This window comes from Tamandua tetradactyla, chromosome 7 (assembly GCF_023851605.1).
Source record: "Tamandua tetradactyla isolate mTamTet1 chromosome 7, mTamTet1.pri, whole genome shotgun sequence".
NCBI classification, from domain to species: Eukaryota; Metazoa; Chordata; class Mammalia; order Pilosa; family Myrmecophagidae; genus Tamandua; species Tamandua tetradactyla.
In genome coordinates, this window is record NC_135333.1 from 125,004,509 (window position 1) to 125,018,479 (window position 13,971).

Sequence of the window (13,971 nt, forward strand, 5' to 3'; positions counted from 1 at the left end):
CTCCCCATTCCCCACTCCCACCCCAGCCTCTTGTAACCTGTATTCTAGTTTCTCACTCTATGAGTTTGCTTATTCTAATTGTTTCATATCAGTGAGATCATACAATATCTATCCTTTTTCTGTCTGGCTTATTTCACTCCACATGAAGTCTGTAAGGGTCACGCATGTCGTTGCATGTATCAGAGCTTCAATTCTTTTTTTCGTGTGAAAAGATTATGACACATTACCAGAGCGCCCTCAAGTTGTATGTATATCTGAGGTATGTTTCAACTGTTCGTTGCCCAACAAGTATTAATTTCCAGGGAACTCGCGCTCACCCACCCTTTGGCTTCAATATTCCGCCTCTCAGGAGCCCAGTACAATGCAAGAAATGTCTAAAAATGTAATAAGAGATGTGAAAGGAAGCCGAGCTAGAACAGAGGAAAACTGCTTAAAAGGGCCCAGCCCAAGGACCCCAGTTCTTAGGAACCAGGGGCGAGTGGGAGGAGGTTCTGATATCGTTCATGATTGGTTGGTCTCCCTGGCCAATCACACACAGAGAATGGTTCGCTAATAGTGGCTAATCATCACCCCTCCCCCGTGGGACTTTGGAGTCACATTTACAAATGGGAATAAGGTACGTGAGAGGGACAGAACGTACAGCCAATGAGACCTTGCAGAGTTAATGGGCGGGGCGAGGCCTCTGCCAGGTTTAGGGCGGAAGGAGTTTCTCTGGCTGAGAAAGAGGACGGAAAAATGGCGGCGGAAGCGCTGCTGTCCAGTATGTTAGGGCTGCTGCTTCTAGGTCTCATGCTACCCGCAAGTCTGAGCGGCAGTGTTGGGAGTCTGAACCTGGAGGAGCTGAGTGAGATGCGTTATGGGATCGAGATCCTGCCATTGCCTATCATGGGAGGGCAGGTGAGGAGGCGTAGAGGTGGGGGAGATTCCGGGGCAGAAGAGGAAGAGTGGCAAGGTAGAGGAAAGGGGGCAGCTTCGGAATCTGGGGCAGGAGCCTAAGAAGAATCGGGAAGAATAGGTAGAGGGTTTATAGTGACTCTTGGGGATCGCAAACTGAGCTTTATTCCGTGGGGCCAGCGACCGGAGGGGTGGGGCTTCCCGCTGTCAGCCGCCAGGTTCCAGTTCCTGATGGAGACACTCATACTCCGCCCCCGCGTAGAAGTGGGTGTGTCCTCTCCCCTCCCCCACAGGTGGAGGACTTGTGCCTCATGCTCTCTCCGACTGGGCTTTCCCCAGGGTCTGAAGAGGGATCTCGTTGTTCTCCCTGATCCCAGCCTCTCTTCGCCTCCCTACCTCCCATCCCCCCCGCCTTCTCTCCCAGAGCCAGGCTTCGGACGTGGTGATTGTTTCCTCCAAGTACAAACAGCGCTATGAGTGTCGCCTGCCAGCTGGAGCCATTCATTTCCAGCGTGAAAGGGAAGAGGAGACACCTGCTTACCAAGGACCTGGAATCCCTGTGTTGTTGAGTCCGATGAAAGATGCTCCCTGCCTGCTGAAGGTGAAAGAACCTGGGATGCATGGAATGGGGACTTGGGAACTAGCAGCCTATCCGAGAGCTAGAGTACTGGTGAATGAAGGGTTTAGGGGAGTTCGGAAGACGGTTGGAGTAGACATGTAATACAGACAGGAAAAGAGCAAAGAATCCTGCAACCACTATGACACTCTGCCAAACGTAGAGGAGAAGTAGGATAGAAAGTCTTAGAATAAGTGTTAAGCCAAGATTAAGGAGCCAAAAGAGGGAAAGTGGTAGAGGGTCTCCTGCTTGGAGAAGTCTTCCTGCTAAACCTTAGCCAGAGACACCCCCTGCCAATTATTCTCTGCACGACTCTCCTAGTTTATTTTCATCATAGTACTTTTCATCATATTAATGGAATCATCAGTTGTTTGTTTGTTTGTTTGTTTTTCTGGTCTGATTCCCCATACTAAAGTATAAGCTCCATGAGGTCAGAGAACTATCTTGTTCACAGCTGTATCCTTTTTGTATCCTTAGAGTCTAGAAGAGTGAAAGGAACTTTATAGAACCTAAATTAGTATTTTAAGTTGGGGTGTTGTATGTTTTCTGGTCTGAGTAATAAAAGGATACCGGGATTCTTACCTCTATGAAGGGCAAAGAAGGATTTTTAAAACTCTAAAGGGGAAAGACTACAGGAAGAAAACAGACTTTAGATGCATCTTTCTGACTCACAGAAGGGAAACAGCTCTCTCTCACTGAGAGTATAGAGAGTGAGTGTGGAAGCACAGGGCAATGAGGAGTAGATGAGAGGTTGTATATCTTGGAGCTGGGAGAGACTCTAGTTCCCAGGAGGTACATCCCCACTCCATTCCCCTGACTGTTATTTTTTTAATTGTCAGACCAAGGACTGGTGGACATATGAATTCTGTTATGGACGCCACATCCAGCAGTACCACATGGAAGGTGACTACTTTCTCCCTAAGCCCTTGTCAGCATGTCATATGGAAGGTGACTTGCCTCCCCAGTCCTCTTAGAGAGAGTAACAGTACGTCATTGTGGTTTCTTTTGCAGATTCAGAGATCAAAGGTGAAGTCCTCTATCTTGGCTACTACCAATCGGCCTTTGACTGGGATGATGAAACCGCCAAGGTGTCAGGAGTATGGAATTGGGAGGGAAAGAGGTCTTAGTGTAGACTCAGAGCCCTGACAAGAAGGGGTGGGTCAGGATTTGCTGCTATGTTTCTTGGGGCTTGGTGGCAAATAGGACAAAGTTTCCTGGGTTCTGGATTCCTAAGATTTCTAAGGTTCTTATGGGGGCGCAGGATCATTCTTCCTCCTTGCTCTCTCTCACCCCTGCTCCTTCCTGCTCCCTATCCTCCCTAGGCCTCCAAGCAGCATCGCCTGAAACGCTACCACAGTCAGACCTATGGAAACGGGTCCAAGTGCGACCTCAATGGGAGGCCCCGGGAGGCCGAAGTTCGGGTAAGTCCATTCACATTCTAGGACAAGGGCAGCATTGCATCTTATAGTTGAGAGGGTTTCTCCCCGACCCTAAACCCAAAGTTTGACTCCTATTTCCAGCTGCTAGCTGAATATCACTGCCTGGTTCGTCAGAGACACTTCAGGTCAGCATTTCCCAAAACCTCGCATTCGTACCAACACCCCCTCCCCCAGCCACAATTACTCTTTTTTCTTTATCTCTACTTTCTGTCATATTAGCTAGAGACCTGAGTCTCATCCTTGACTCTTCCTTCTCCTTCACATCATCTTTCTTTTCTTCACTTCATGAGTTTTCAGTGAGTTCTTGCTGTATGTATACTGGGCTTGGCTCTGGGAGTACAGGGCTGAGCAAGCAGATGCAGCCACTGCCATCATAGGATGTACAGTCTAGAGGGAAGACAGATGTTAACAAAAGAATCAGGAATGAGTCACAAAAAGAATCAGAAGTGATATGAAGTAAATCACTCTAGTTTTCTGAGTAAAAAAACAAGTCCATTCATCCTCCTTCTAGGTGTCTGTTTTAGTTTGCTAATGCTGCCAGAATGCAATATACCAGAAATGGAATGGCTTTTAAAAAGGGAATTTCTTAAGTTACAAGTTTACAGATCTAAGGCCAAATGAAAAATGTCCAAACTAAGGCATCCGGAGAAAGATACCTTGACTTAAGAAAGATTCATGTCTGTCACATGGGATGTCATATGGCTGGCATCTGCAGGTCCTTGTTCCTGGTTCCGTTGCTTCCAGCTTCTGATGCCAGTGGTTTCCTCTCTAAGTGGGCCTTCACTTAGCTCCTCTGGGGCAAAACTCTGGGTTCTGGCTGGCTTAGCATCTCATGGGAAGGCACATGGTGACGTCTGCTGGGCTTTGCACCTCCAAACTTTCTCCAGGCATCTAGTCTCTCTGTTGGCACTTCAGGCATCTTCAAGTGTCTGTGTCTCTGTCATCTCTAAGCTTTTTCCAAAATGGTTCCCTCTTGAAGGACTCCAGTAACTAGAGTAAGACCCACCTTGAATGGGTGGAGTCACATCTCCATGGGAACTACCTAATCAAAATGTCCCACCCACAATTGGATGGGTTACATCTTCATGGAAACAACTTGATAAAAAAGATCCCACCCACAATGAGTGGGGTCATCTCTCCATGGAAGCAACCTAATCAAAAGGTCCCACCCTAAACAATAGGTTGGCTCCTGCAAGATCGGATTAGGAAAAAGAACATGGCTTTTCTGGGGCATATAACAATTTCAGACCAGCACAGTGCCTCTCTAAATTCCTCTTCATCCCCGTGATCAGTACTGTCTTCTCCCACCTGTATCACTGATCACTACCATCAGCTTCTTAATAAGTCTTCTGATCTAGTGGTCCTTGACTGAGGTGAGGCAGGCAGGCACATGTATATTAGGAAATGTTCCTCAGGTGATTCTAATGAGTATTCACACACACACTCACAAACCTGTAGAGAGACACACGACACCTACCAGAGTTATCTCTGTAATACAGACTTGTGCAGTGGTGGGCCAGTAACTATTGAACACCCAGATTGTTGTGGGGGGAAATCCCTGATTTGTAGTGTTTGCCAATACCGACAGTATAAATACTCCCACCATGACTTATTTCAAGCTATCAATGTGATGCCATTTTGCAAAATTCCTGAAAATTTCCAGCTGGGTTCTTGTAGGCTGGTTCTTGTAGCTGGCTCCAGCAAACCACCGGTAAGCATTTGTCAGTTTTTTGCCCAGTCCTGGAAAACCTTCAGTGATTCTGCCTTGCCCAAAGGATAAGGTACAAATGCCCCAACACAGACCAGGTGATCGCAGTGGAAATGGTGAGAAGTGGTCTATTCTGGATATATTTTGAGAGAAGGCAGAACCAGTTTGATTTGTTAATGGATTGGGTGTAGGGTAGAGTCAAGGATGACTCCAAGATTTTTAGCTTGAGCAACTGGAAGGATAGAATTGTCATTTCCTAAAGTGGCAAGGAGAGGGCTTGGTGGGAGAAGAAACTACAGGTTGGTTTTGGACATATGAAGTTTGAGATGCCTGTTAAACATCCAGGTGGTGATGTCCCATCGGTAGTTGGCTCTGGGAGTCTGGAGTTCAGGAGCAGGGTCTGGGCTGCAGATACAAACATTGAGTTTCTGCTACACTGGCCTCTTTCTGACCTTTGAACCACTGGTTCTCATTCTTCCCTGTCTGGAGCAGCCGACTTTCCACAGAGCTTTGAATGCTTAGATCCAAATCCTTACTCAGGTTATATTAAAAAAGAAATGATAACCTCTTCATGGACACACACAAATATACACAGACACATCCATCTCTGCTCACATCTTAATAAAGATCTACAGTGTTTTGTATTCTTCAAAACATATGTCATTACCTGAAATTACCTTATCTCAGTTTACTCTCTATCTCCCTCCACTAGAATAAGCTCCAGGAAGTCAGGGACAATGTCTGTCTTGTTTTCTGCTTTATCCTCAGTGCCTGACACCAAGTAGGTGCCCAGAAATTATTTGCTGAACAAGTGGAATGAATAAGCCAGTTCAAGTGCAGCCTTTTTTGAGATGAAGCCAGGCAGTTGTTGTGGGCAGTTGAAGGATTCTGTAGGTGCATTGAAGACTTTGGACAACCTAAGGGACAATGGGGAGCTCCTAAAGTGTTTTAAGCAGAATAGCAGCAGAAACACAATCTGTTTTGGTTTCCGAAGGCTCACTCTGGCTAGAGAAGAACAAATGCTTGGGAGACCAGTTATTAGGTAATTGAGTAATCCAAATGAGAAATAAAGGTGGCCTAGGGATGAAGAAAAGTGAATTTTTAGAGAGAACTTTAGGGGGCAAAGTAAATAGAATGAGAGAGGGGAGACCAGAATAATTCCCAGGTTTCTAGCTTGGGCAACTTGATAGGTGGTTGTTTCTGTTAACTGAGATAGATATTGTGGGAAGAGGAGTAGATCTGATGAAAGAAAATGCTGAGTTTGTTTGTTTAATGCAATTTTATTGAACTTTATTATATATTTACATACCATACAGTCATCCAAATTATACAATCAGTGGTTCACAGTATCATCATATAGTTGTGCATTTGTCATCATAATTGAATTTTGAACATTTTCATTACTCCAAAAGTGAGTTTGGTTTTAAATATTATGTTAGTGACTGTAGGGAATTTAAGAGGCTGTCATGTGTGTATGTGTGTATTTTGAGATGGGAAGAGACTGGGACATGTTTAAATGCTGTTGAGTGGACCTGGTAGACAGGAGGAGAGGTTGAGGGGCAAGAGAAAGAATGAGAAGAAAATGTGGCCGGAGCTGGGATGCAGAACGCAGGGAGAGCAATTATCCTCAGGAGGGGAGCTCCCAGGGTTATAACTAGACTGTAAGGGAGGTGTGTTTGCCGGTGAGTTTACAAGTTTTGAAGGTAGAAAGTTGAGGGCTTTTCTGTCTTTTTTTTTTTTTTTTTTCAATCTTGATTTGAGTACATGTCTTTTTTTTTAAAAAAAACGTGGGGAGGCACAGGGAATTGAACCTGGGTCTCTGGCATGGCAGGCAAGAACTCTGCCTGCTGAGCCACCGTGGCCAGCTACATGTCTTTTTAATGTTCTATTTAAACATTAATAGTCAATATTCTATGGCTACAAGGGGAACAAACATAAAGCACTTTTCTTTTTTTTACACATATAGTCCATACATGATGTACAATCAGCGGCTTACAATATTATCACATAGTTGTGTATTCATCACCATGATAATTTTTTACAACATGTGCATCACTCCAGAAAAAGAAATAAAAAGAAAAAAAGAAAAGACTCATATATACCTTACTCCTCCCTCTCATTGACCTCTAGTATTTCCATCTACCCAATTTATTTTACCGTTTGTTCCCCCTACCATTTATCTATTTTTATCCATATTTTTTACCTCATCTGTCTATACCCTGGATAAAAGGAGCATCAGACACAAGGTTTTCACAATCACACAGTCACATTGTAAAAGTTATATTTTTATACAATCATCTTCAAGAATCAAGGCTCAACAAACAGCTCAACGGTTTCAGGTACTTCCCTCCAGCAACTCCAATACACCAGAAACTAAAAAGGGATATCTATATAATGCGTAAGAATAACCAGGATAACCTCTTGATTCTGTTTGAAATCTCTCAGCCACTGAAACTTTATTTTGTCTCATTTCTCTCGTCCCCGTTTTGGTCAAGAAGGCTTTGTCAGTCCGTTCATGCTAGGTCCCGACTCATCTCCCTGAGGTATCTTGTAATGTGTTCCTCTGTCCCCCTAATGTTTTCTGTAAATTGGTAGTTTGATCAGATTCAGGTTTTCTCTTCCTTTTTTTCAGTTTTTATATGACAATATTTTCATTATTATTCAATACTAAATGTTTTCTAATTATGACATGATTTCTACTTTTTAAAGATTTATCTTATTTTCCAAGCCCTTAGATTTATTCTAGTAATCTTTTTGTTACTGATTTTTATCTAATTACATTGTAATCAGAGAAATTGTTCTGTTTTATTTGAGTCCTTTTAAATTTGTTGAGACTTATTGTATGGTCCTGTACATGTCAATTCCTGTGAATGTTGCTTTGTGCTTGAAAAGAGCATATACTCTCTTGTGGGGTGTGGTGTTTATGTACATCTTTTAGATCATGATAATTGTGCTGTTCAATTCTTTTGCATCTCACATTATAATAATGGATTTGCCTTATTATTCTGTTGCTTGTCACTTTATGTGTATTAGGGCTATTTTACTCACTTATACAACAGTTGTTTACTGAGTTTCTATATGCCAGGTACTGTTTTAGTGGCTGGGGTTACTGTAGAATAAAGACAGCAAAACTCCTGCTGAAGTTGGGAGAGACAGACAATAAGCAAGATAAGAATTGCATATGATTCTAAAATTATCTTCCTCATAAACTGAACCTTTTAACTTTATGAAGTGATCTTATTTATGTTTAGTACTGCTTTTGCTCAAAGTCCGTTTTGTGGGATATTAATAGCTATAACAACTTTAATTCAGTTACTCTTTGTTTATTGTATTTTTTCTATCCTTTTACCTTCATTTACGTTTATTCTATGTATATATATTTGGATTTTTATCTAACACTTATTTTATGCTTTCTGTTTGTCTCACTTTTTCACTTTCTCTTTTTTCTCCTTTTGCTTTTGTTTTGTTTTATTCATGCCACCTTTTTCTCACATCTAGGTTGAAAGTTATGCTCAGTGTTTCATTCTTTTATTAATTTATTTTTGGTGCATGGGCCGTGAATCAAACCTGTGTCTCCTGCGTGGCAACCAAGCATTCTACCACTGAACCATCCATGCACCCCTCATTCTTTTACTTTTTTTTTTAAAACAATTGCTTTATTAAAAGATAATTTACATACCATACCATTCACCTATTTAAAGTATGCAGTTCACAGAGTTGTGTTGCCATCACCACAGTCAACTTTTTTTTTATTTTAACATGTTTGTTGTAAAATATAACATATATACAAAGCAAAGAAAGAAGCAACCATATTTTTCAAAGCGCACTTCAACAAGTAGTTACAGAACAGATCCCAGAGTTTGTCATGTGCTACCATTCTACCATCTCAGATTTTTCCTTCTAGTTGCTCCAAAACATGGAGGATATAGGGAATATTAATAGTGACTCAGCAGCCATACTCATTGGTTAAATCCCATTTTTTCTGCTATAGTTCCCCCTCCTCTGATGCCTCTCCCAGTCTATATCACTGTCAATCTTAGAACATTTTCCTTGCCCCCCAAAGGCAACTCCATACTCATTAGCAGTCACTGTCATTACCTAACCTCAAATGTACCTTTAACCCTAGTAACCTTTGGTTTACTCTGTCTCTATAGATTTGCCTATTCTAGACATTCATATTAATGGAATTGTATAATATCTGGCGTTTTGAAAATGGCCGCTTTCACTTGGCATGTGCTCAAGGGTCAGCCATGTGTAATGTATACAGTACTTCATTGCATTTTATTGCCAAACCCACATTTTATATATTCATTCATTCATCAGAGGATGGACATTGGGTTGTTTCTACTTTTTACCTATTATACTTGTATAAAAGATTTTGTGTGGACATGTATTTTCATTTCTTTTTTTTCATTTCATTTTTTCTTATTATTGAATTTAAGATTTCTTAATGTATTCTGGATATAACTTCCTTAACAGACACATGATTTGCAAATACTTTTTCCCATTTTGTAGTTGTCTTTACACTTTTTTGATGCTGTCTTTTGTGGTACAGGAGATTTTAATTTCGATGAAGCCTAATTTCTTTTTTTATGGTTGTTATTTGTTTTGTTGTTATTGTTTTTGTTTGTTTTTTTTTTTACATATTTTTTTTTATTAATTAAAAAAAGAATTAACAAAACAATTAGAAATCATTCCAATCTACATGTACAATCAGTAATTCTTAATAACATCACATAGTTGCATATTCATCATTTCTTAGTACATTTGCATCGATTTAGAAAAAGAAATAAAAAGACAACAGAATAAGAATTAAAACAATAATAGAAAGAAAAAAAACAAAAAAAACACAAAAAACCTATACCTCACATGCAGCTTCATTCAGTGTTTTAACATAATTGCATTACAATTGGGTAGTATTGTGCTGTCCATTTCTGAGTTTTTATATCCAGTCCCGTTGTACAGTCTGTATCCCTTCATCTCCAATTATCCCTTCTCTTTTTTTTTTTTTTTTTAATTAACGGAAAAAAAGAAATTAACCCAACATTTAGAGATCATACCATTCTACACATGCAATCATTAATTCTTAACATCATCACATAGATGCATGATCATCATTTCTTAGTACATTTGCATTGGTTTAGAAGAACTAGCAACATAACCGAAAAAGATATAGAATGTTAATATAGAGAAAAAAATAAAAGTAATAATAGTAAAATCAAAACAAAACAACACAAAACAAAACAAAAACCTATAGCTCAGATGCAGCTTCATTCAGTGTTTTAACATGATTACTTTACAATTAGGTATTATTGTGCTGTCCATTTTTGAGTTTTTGTATCTAGTCCTGTTGCACAGTCTGTATCCCTTCAGCTTCAATTACCCATTGTCTTACCCTGTTTCTAACTCCTGCTGAACTCTGTTACCAATGACATATTTCAAGTTTATTCTCGAATGTCCGTTCACATCAGTGGGACCATACAGTATTTGTCCTTTAGTTTTTGGCTGGATTCACTCAGCATAATATTCTCTAGGTCCATCCATGTTATTACATGGTTCATAAGTTTATCTTGTCTTAAAGCTGCATAATATTCCATCGTATGTATATACCACAGTTTGTTTAGCCACTCTTCTGTTGATGGAGATTTTGGCTGTTTCCATCTCTTTGCAATTGTAAATAATGCTGCTATAAACATTGGTGTGCAAATGTCCGTTTGTGTCTTTGCCCTTAAGTCCTTTGAGTAGATACCTAGCAATGGTATTGCTGGGTCGTATGGCAGTTCTATATTCAGCTTTTTGAGGAACCGCCAAACTGCCTTCCACAGTGGTTGCACCCTTTGACATTCCCACCAACAGTGGATAAGTGTGCCTCTTTCTCCGCATCCTCTCCAGCACTTGTCATTTTCTGTTTTGTTGATAATGGCCATTCTGGTGGGTGTGAGATGATATCTCATTGTGGTTTTGATTTGCATTTCTCTAATGGCCAGGGACATTGAGCATCTCTTCATGTGCCTCTTGGCCATCCGTATTTCCTCTTCTGAGAGGTGTCTGTTCAAGTCTTTTTCCCATTTTGTAATTGGGTTGGCTGTCTTTTTGTTGTTGAGATGAACAATCTCTTTATAAATTCTGGATACTAGACCTTTATCTGATATATCATTTCCAAATATTGTCTCCCATTGTGAAGGCTGTCTTTCTACTTTCTTGATGAAGTTCTTTGATGCACAAAAGTGTTTAATTTTGAGGAGTTCCCATTTATTTATTTCCTTCTTCAGTGCTCTTGCTTTAGGTTTAAGGTCCATAAAACCGCCTCCAGTTGTAAGATCCATAAGATATCTCCCAACATTTTCCTCTAACTGTTTTATGGTCTTAGACCTAATGTTTAGATCTTTGATCCATTTTGAGTTAACTTTTGTATAGGGTGTGAGAGATGGGTCTTCTTTCATTCTTTTGCATATGGATATCCAGTTCTCTAGGCACCATTTATTGAAGAGACTGCTCTGTCCTAGGTGAGTTGGCTTGACTGCCTTATCAAAGATCAAATGTCCATAGATGAGAGGGTCTATATCTGAGCACTCTATTCGATTCCATTGGTCGATATATCTATCTTTATGCCAATACCATGCTGTTTTGACCACTGTGGCTTCATAATATGCCTTAAAGTCAGGCAGCGCGAGACCTCCAGCTTCGTTTTTTTTCCTCAAGATGTTTTTAGCAATTCGGGGCACCCTGCCCTTCCAGATAAATTTGCTTATTGGTTTTTCTATTTCTGAAAAATAAGTTGTTGGGATTTTGATTGGTATTGCATTGAATCTGTAAATCAATTTAGGTAGGATTGACATCTTAACTATATTTAGTCTTCCAATCCATGAACACGGTATGCCCTTCCATCTATTTAGGTCTTCTGTGATTTCTTTTAGCAGTTTTTTGTAGTTTTCTTTATATAGGTTTTTTGTCTCTTTAGTTAAATTTATTCCTAGGTATTTTATTCTTTTAGTTGCAATTGTAAATGGGATTCGTTTCTTGATTTCCCCCTCAGCTTGTTCATTACTAGTGTATAGAAATGCTACAGATTTTTGAATGTTGATCTTGTAACCTGCTACTTTGCTGTACTCATTTATTAGCTCTAGTAGTTTTGTTGTGGATTTTTCCGGGTTTTCGACGTATAGTATCATATCGTCTGCAAACAGTGATAGTTTTACTTCTTCCTTTCCAATTTTGATGCCTTGTATTTCTTTTTCTTGTCTAATTGCTCTGGCTAGAACCTCCAACACAATGTTGAATAATAGTGGTGATAGTGGACATCCTTGTCTTGTTCCTGATCTTAGGGGGAAAGTTTTCAATTTTTCCCCATTGAGGATGATATTAGCTGTGGGTTTTTCATATATTCCCTCTATCATTTTAAGGAAGTTCCCTTGTATTCCTATCTTTTGAAGTGTTTTCAACAGGAAAGGATGTTGAATCTTGTCAAATGCCTTCTCTGCATCAATTGAGATGATCATGTGATTTTTCTGCTTTGATTTGTTGATATGGTGTATTACATTAATTGATTTTCTTATGTTGAACCATCCTTGCATACCTGGGATGAATCCTACTTGGTCATGATGTATAATTCTTTTAATGTGCTGTTGGATACGATTTGCTAGAATTTTATTGAGGATTTTTGCATCTGTATTCATTAGAGAGATTGGTCTGTAGTTTTCTTTTTTTGTAATATCTTTGCCTGGTTTTGGTATGAGGGTGTTTGTTTGTTATAAGCCTAATTTATGTATTTTTTTTTTCTGTTGTTACTTGTGCTTTGGGTGTCATTTTTAAGAAACCATTGCCTCATCCAAGATCATGAAGATTTACACTTAAATCTTTTTTCTTTTTACACTTAAAGATTTTTTCCTGAGTTTTATAGTTGTGTCTCTTACGTTTAGATCTTTGATCCATTTTGAGTTAATTTTGTATGTGATGCTAGTTAGGGGTCTAACTTCATTCTTTTGTATGTGGATATCCAATTGTCCTACGACCATTTGTAGAAACAGTTATTTGTTTTCAGTTGAATTGTCTTGGCATCCTTGTTGAAAATCATCTGATGCCAAATATGAGGGCTTATTTCTGAACTCTTAATTTTATTCCATTGATCCGTATGTCCATCCTTAGGCTATTACCACACTGTCTTGATTACTGTAACTTTATAGTGGGTTTTGAAATTGGAAAATGTGAATCCTCCAATTTTGTTTTTATTTTTCAAGCTTGTTTTGGCTATTCTGCCTCTCTTGAATTTCCATATGAATTTTGGCATCAGCTTTTTAATACCTGCAAAGAAGCCAACTGGAATACTGATGGGGATTGCACTGAATCTGAAGATCAATTTAGAGAGTATGCCATCTTAACAATATTGTCTTCCAATACATGAACATGAGATGTTTTTCCATTTATTTACATCTTCTTTAATTTCTTTTAACTATGTTTTATAATTTTCAGAGTATAAGTTTTATGCTTCTTTTGTTAAATATGTTCCTAAAACTTTTTGCTGCTATTCAAAATGGAATTGTTTTCTTAATTTCATTTTTGAATTGTTCATTCCTATTGTATAGCCATACAATTGATTTTTGAATATCAATCTTCTATCTTGGAACTTTGTTGAACTCATTTATTCTAATTTCTTTAGTGGATTCATTAGGATTTTCTATATACAAGATCATGTCATCTGCAATTAGAGTTAGTTTTAAACCACCTTTGCATAATACCTGGGGTAAATTTCACCTGGTCATTGGGCTTAATTCTTTTTTTATGTTGTTGGGTTGGTATTTTGTTGCGGATTTGGGGGTTTATATTTATAAGAGATCTTGTCCTATAGTTTTATTGTGATGCCTTTGTCAGGTTTTAGTATCAGGGTAATACTGACCTCATTTAATGGGTTGGGAAGTGTTTCCCCCGCCCTCTTCTATTTTTTGGAAGAGTTTGTGGAAAATTGGAATTAATTCATTATCTTAGTTTGCCAGGGCTGCTAAAACAAGTACCACACACTGGGTGGCTTAACAACAGGAATTTATGGTCTCACAGTTTCAGAAGCTACTGTCCAAAGCCAAGATGTGGGCAAGGCCATGCCTTCTCCCTGCAGCCTGTTGTGTTCTAGTCCTGACAGTCCTTGGGGCTCCTTGGCTTACATCTCTGCAAATGTCCCTGGTTTCCTCTGTTTCTCTGAGTTCTGGCTTTTTATAAGGCCTCCAGCGATACAGATTAAGTCCTACTCTGATTCAGTTTGGACGCACTAAATAGGATCCTAGAAGATCCCATTTACAAATGAGTCCACACCTTAACTGATA

General features: G+C 39.4%; 1 protein-coding gene across 4 annotated transcripts in view; it reads left to right on the forward strand.

Annotated features, from left to right (window-relative positions):
- The first annotated feature begins 680 nt into the window (after positions 1-680).
- Positions 681-13,971, forward strand: part of OS9 (OS9 endoplasmic reticulum lectin) — a 30,575-nt gene continuing 17,284 nt past the window's right edge. For all 4 annotated transcript variants that reach the window (XM_077111221.1, XM_077111223.1, XM_077111222.1 and 1 more), the window contains exons 1-5: positions 681-897; positions 1,319-1,495; positions 2,350-2,413; positions 2,522-2,598; positions 2,833-2,931. In XM_077111221.1, the coding sequence (XP_076967336.1) occupies positions 736-897; positions 1,319-1,495; positions 2,350-2,413; positions 2,522-2,598; positions 2,833-2,931 (579 nt within the window). In that variant the 5' untranslated portion in view covers positions 681-735. The remainder of the gene's footprint in view (positions 898-1,318; positions 1,496-2,349; positions 2,414-2,521; positions 2,599-2,832; positions 2,932-13,971) is intronic.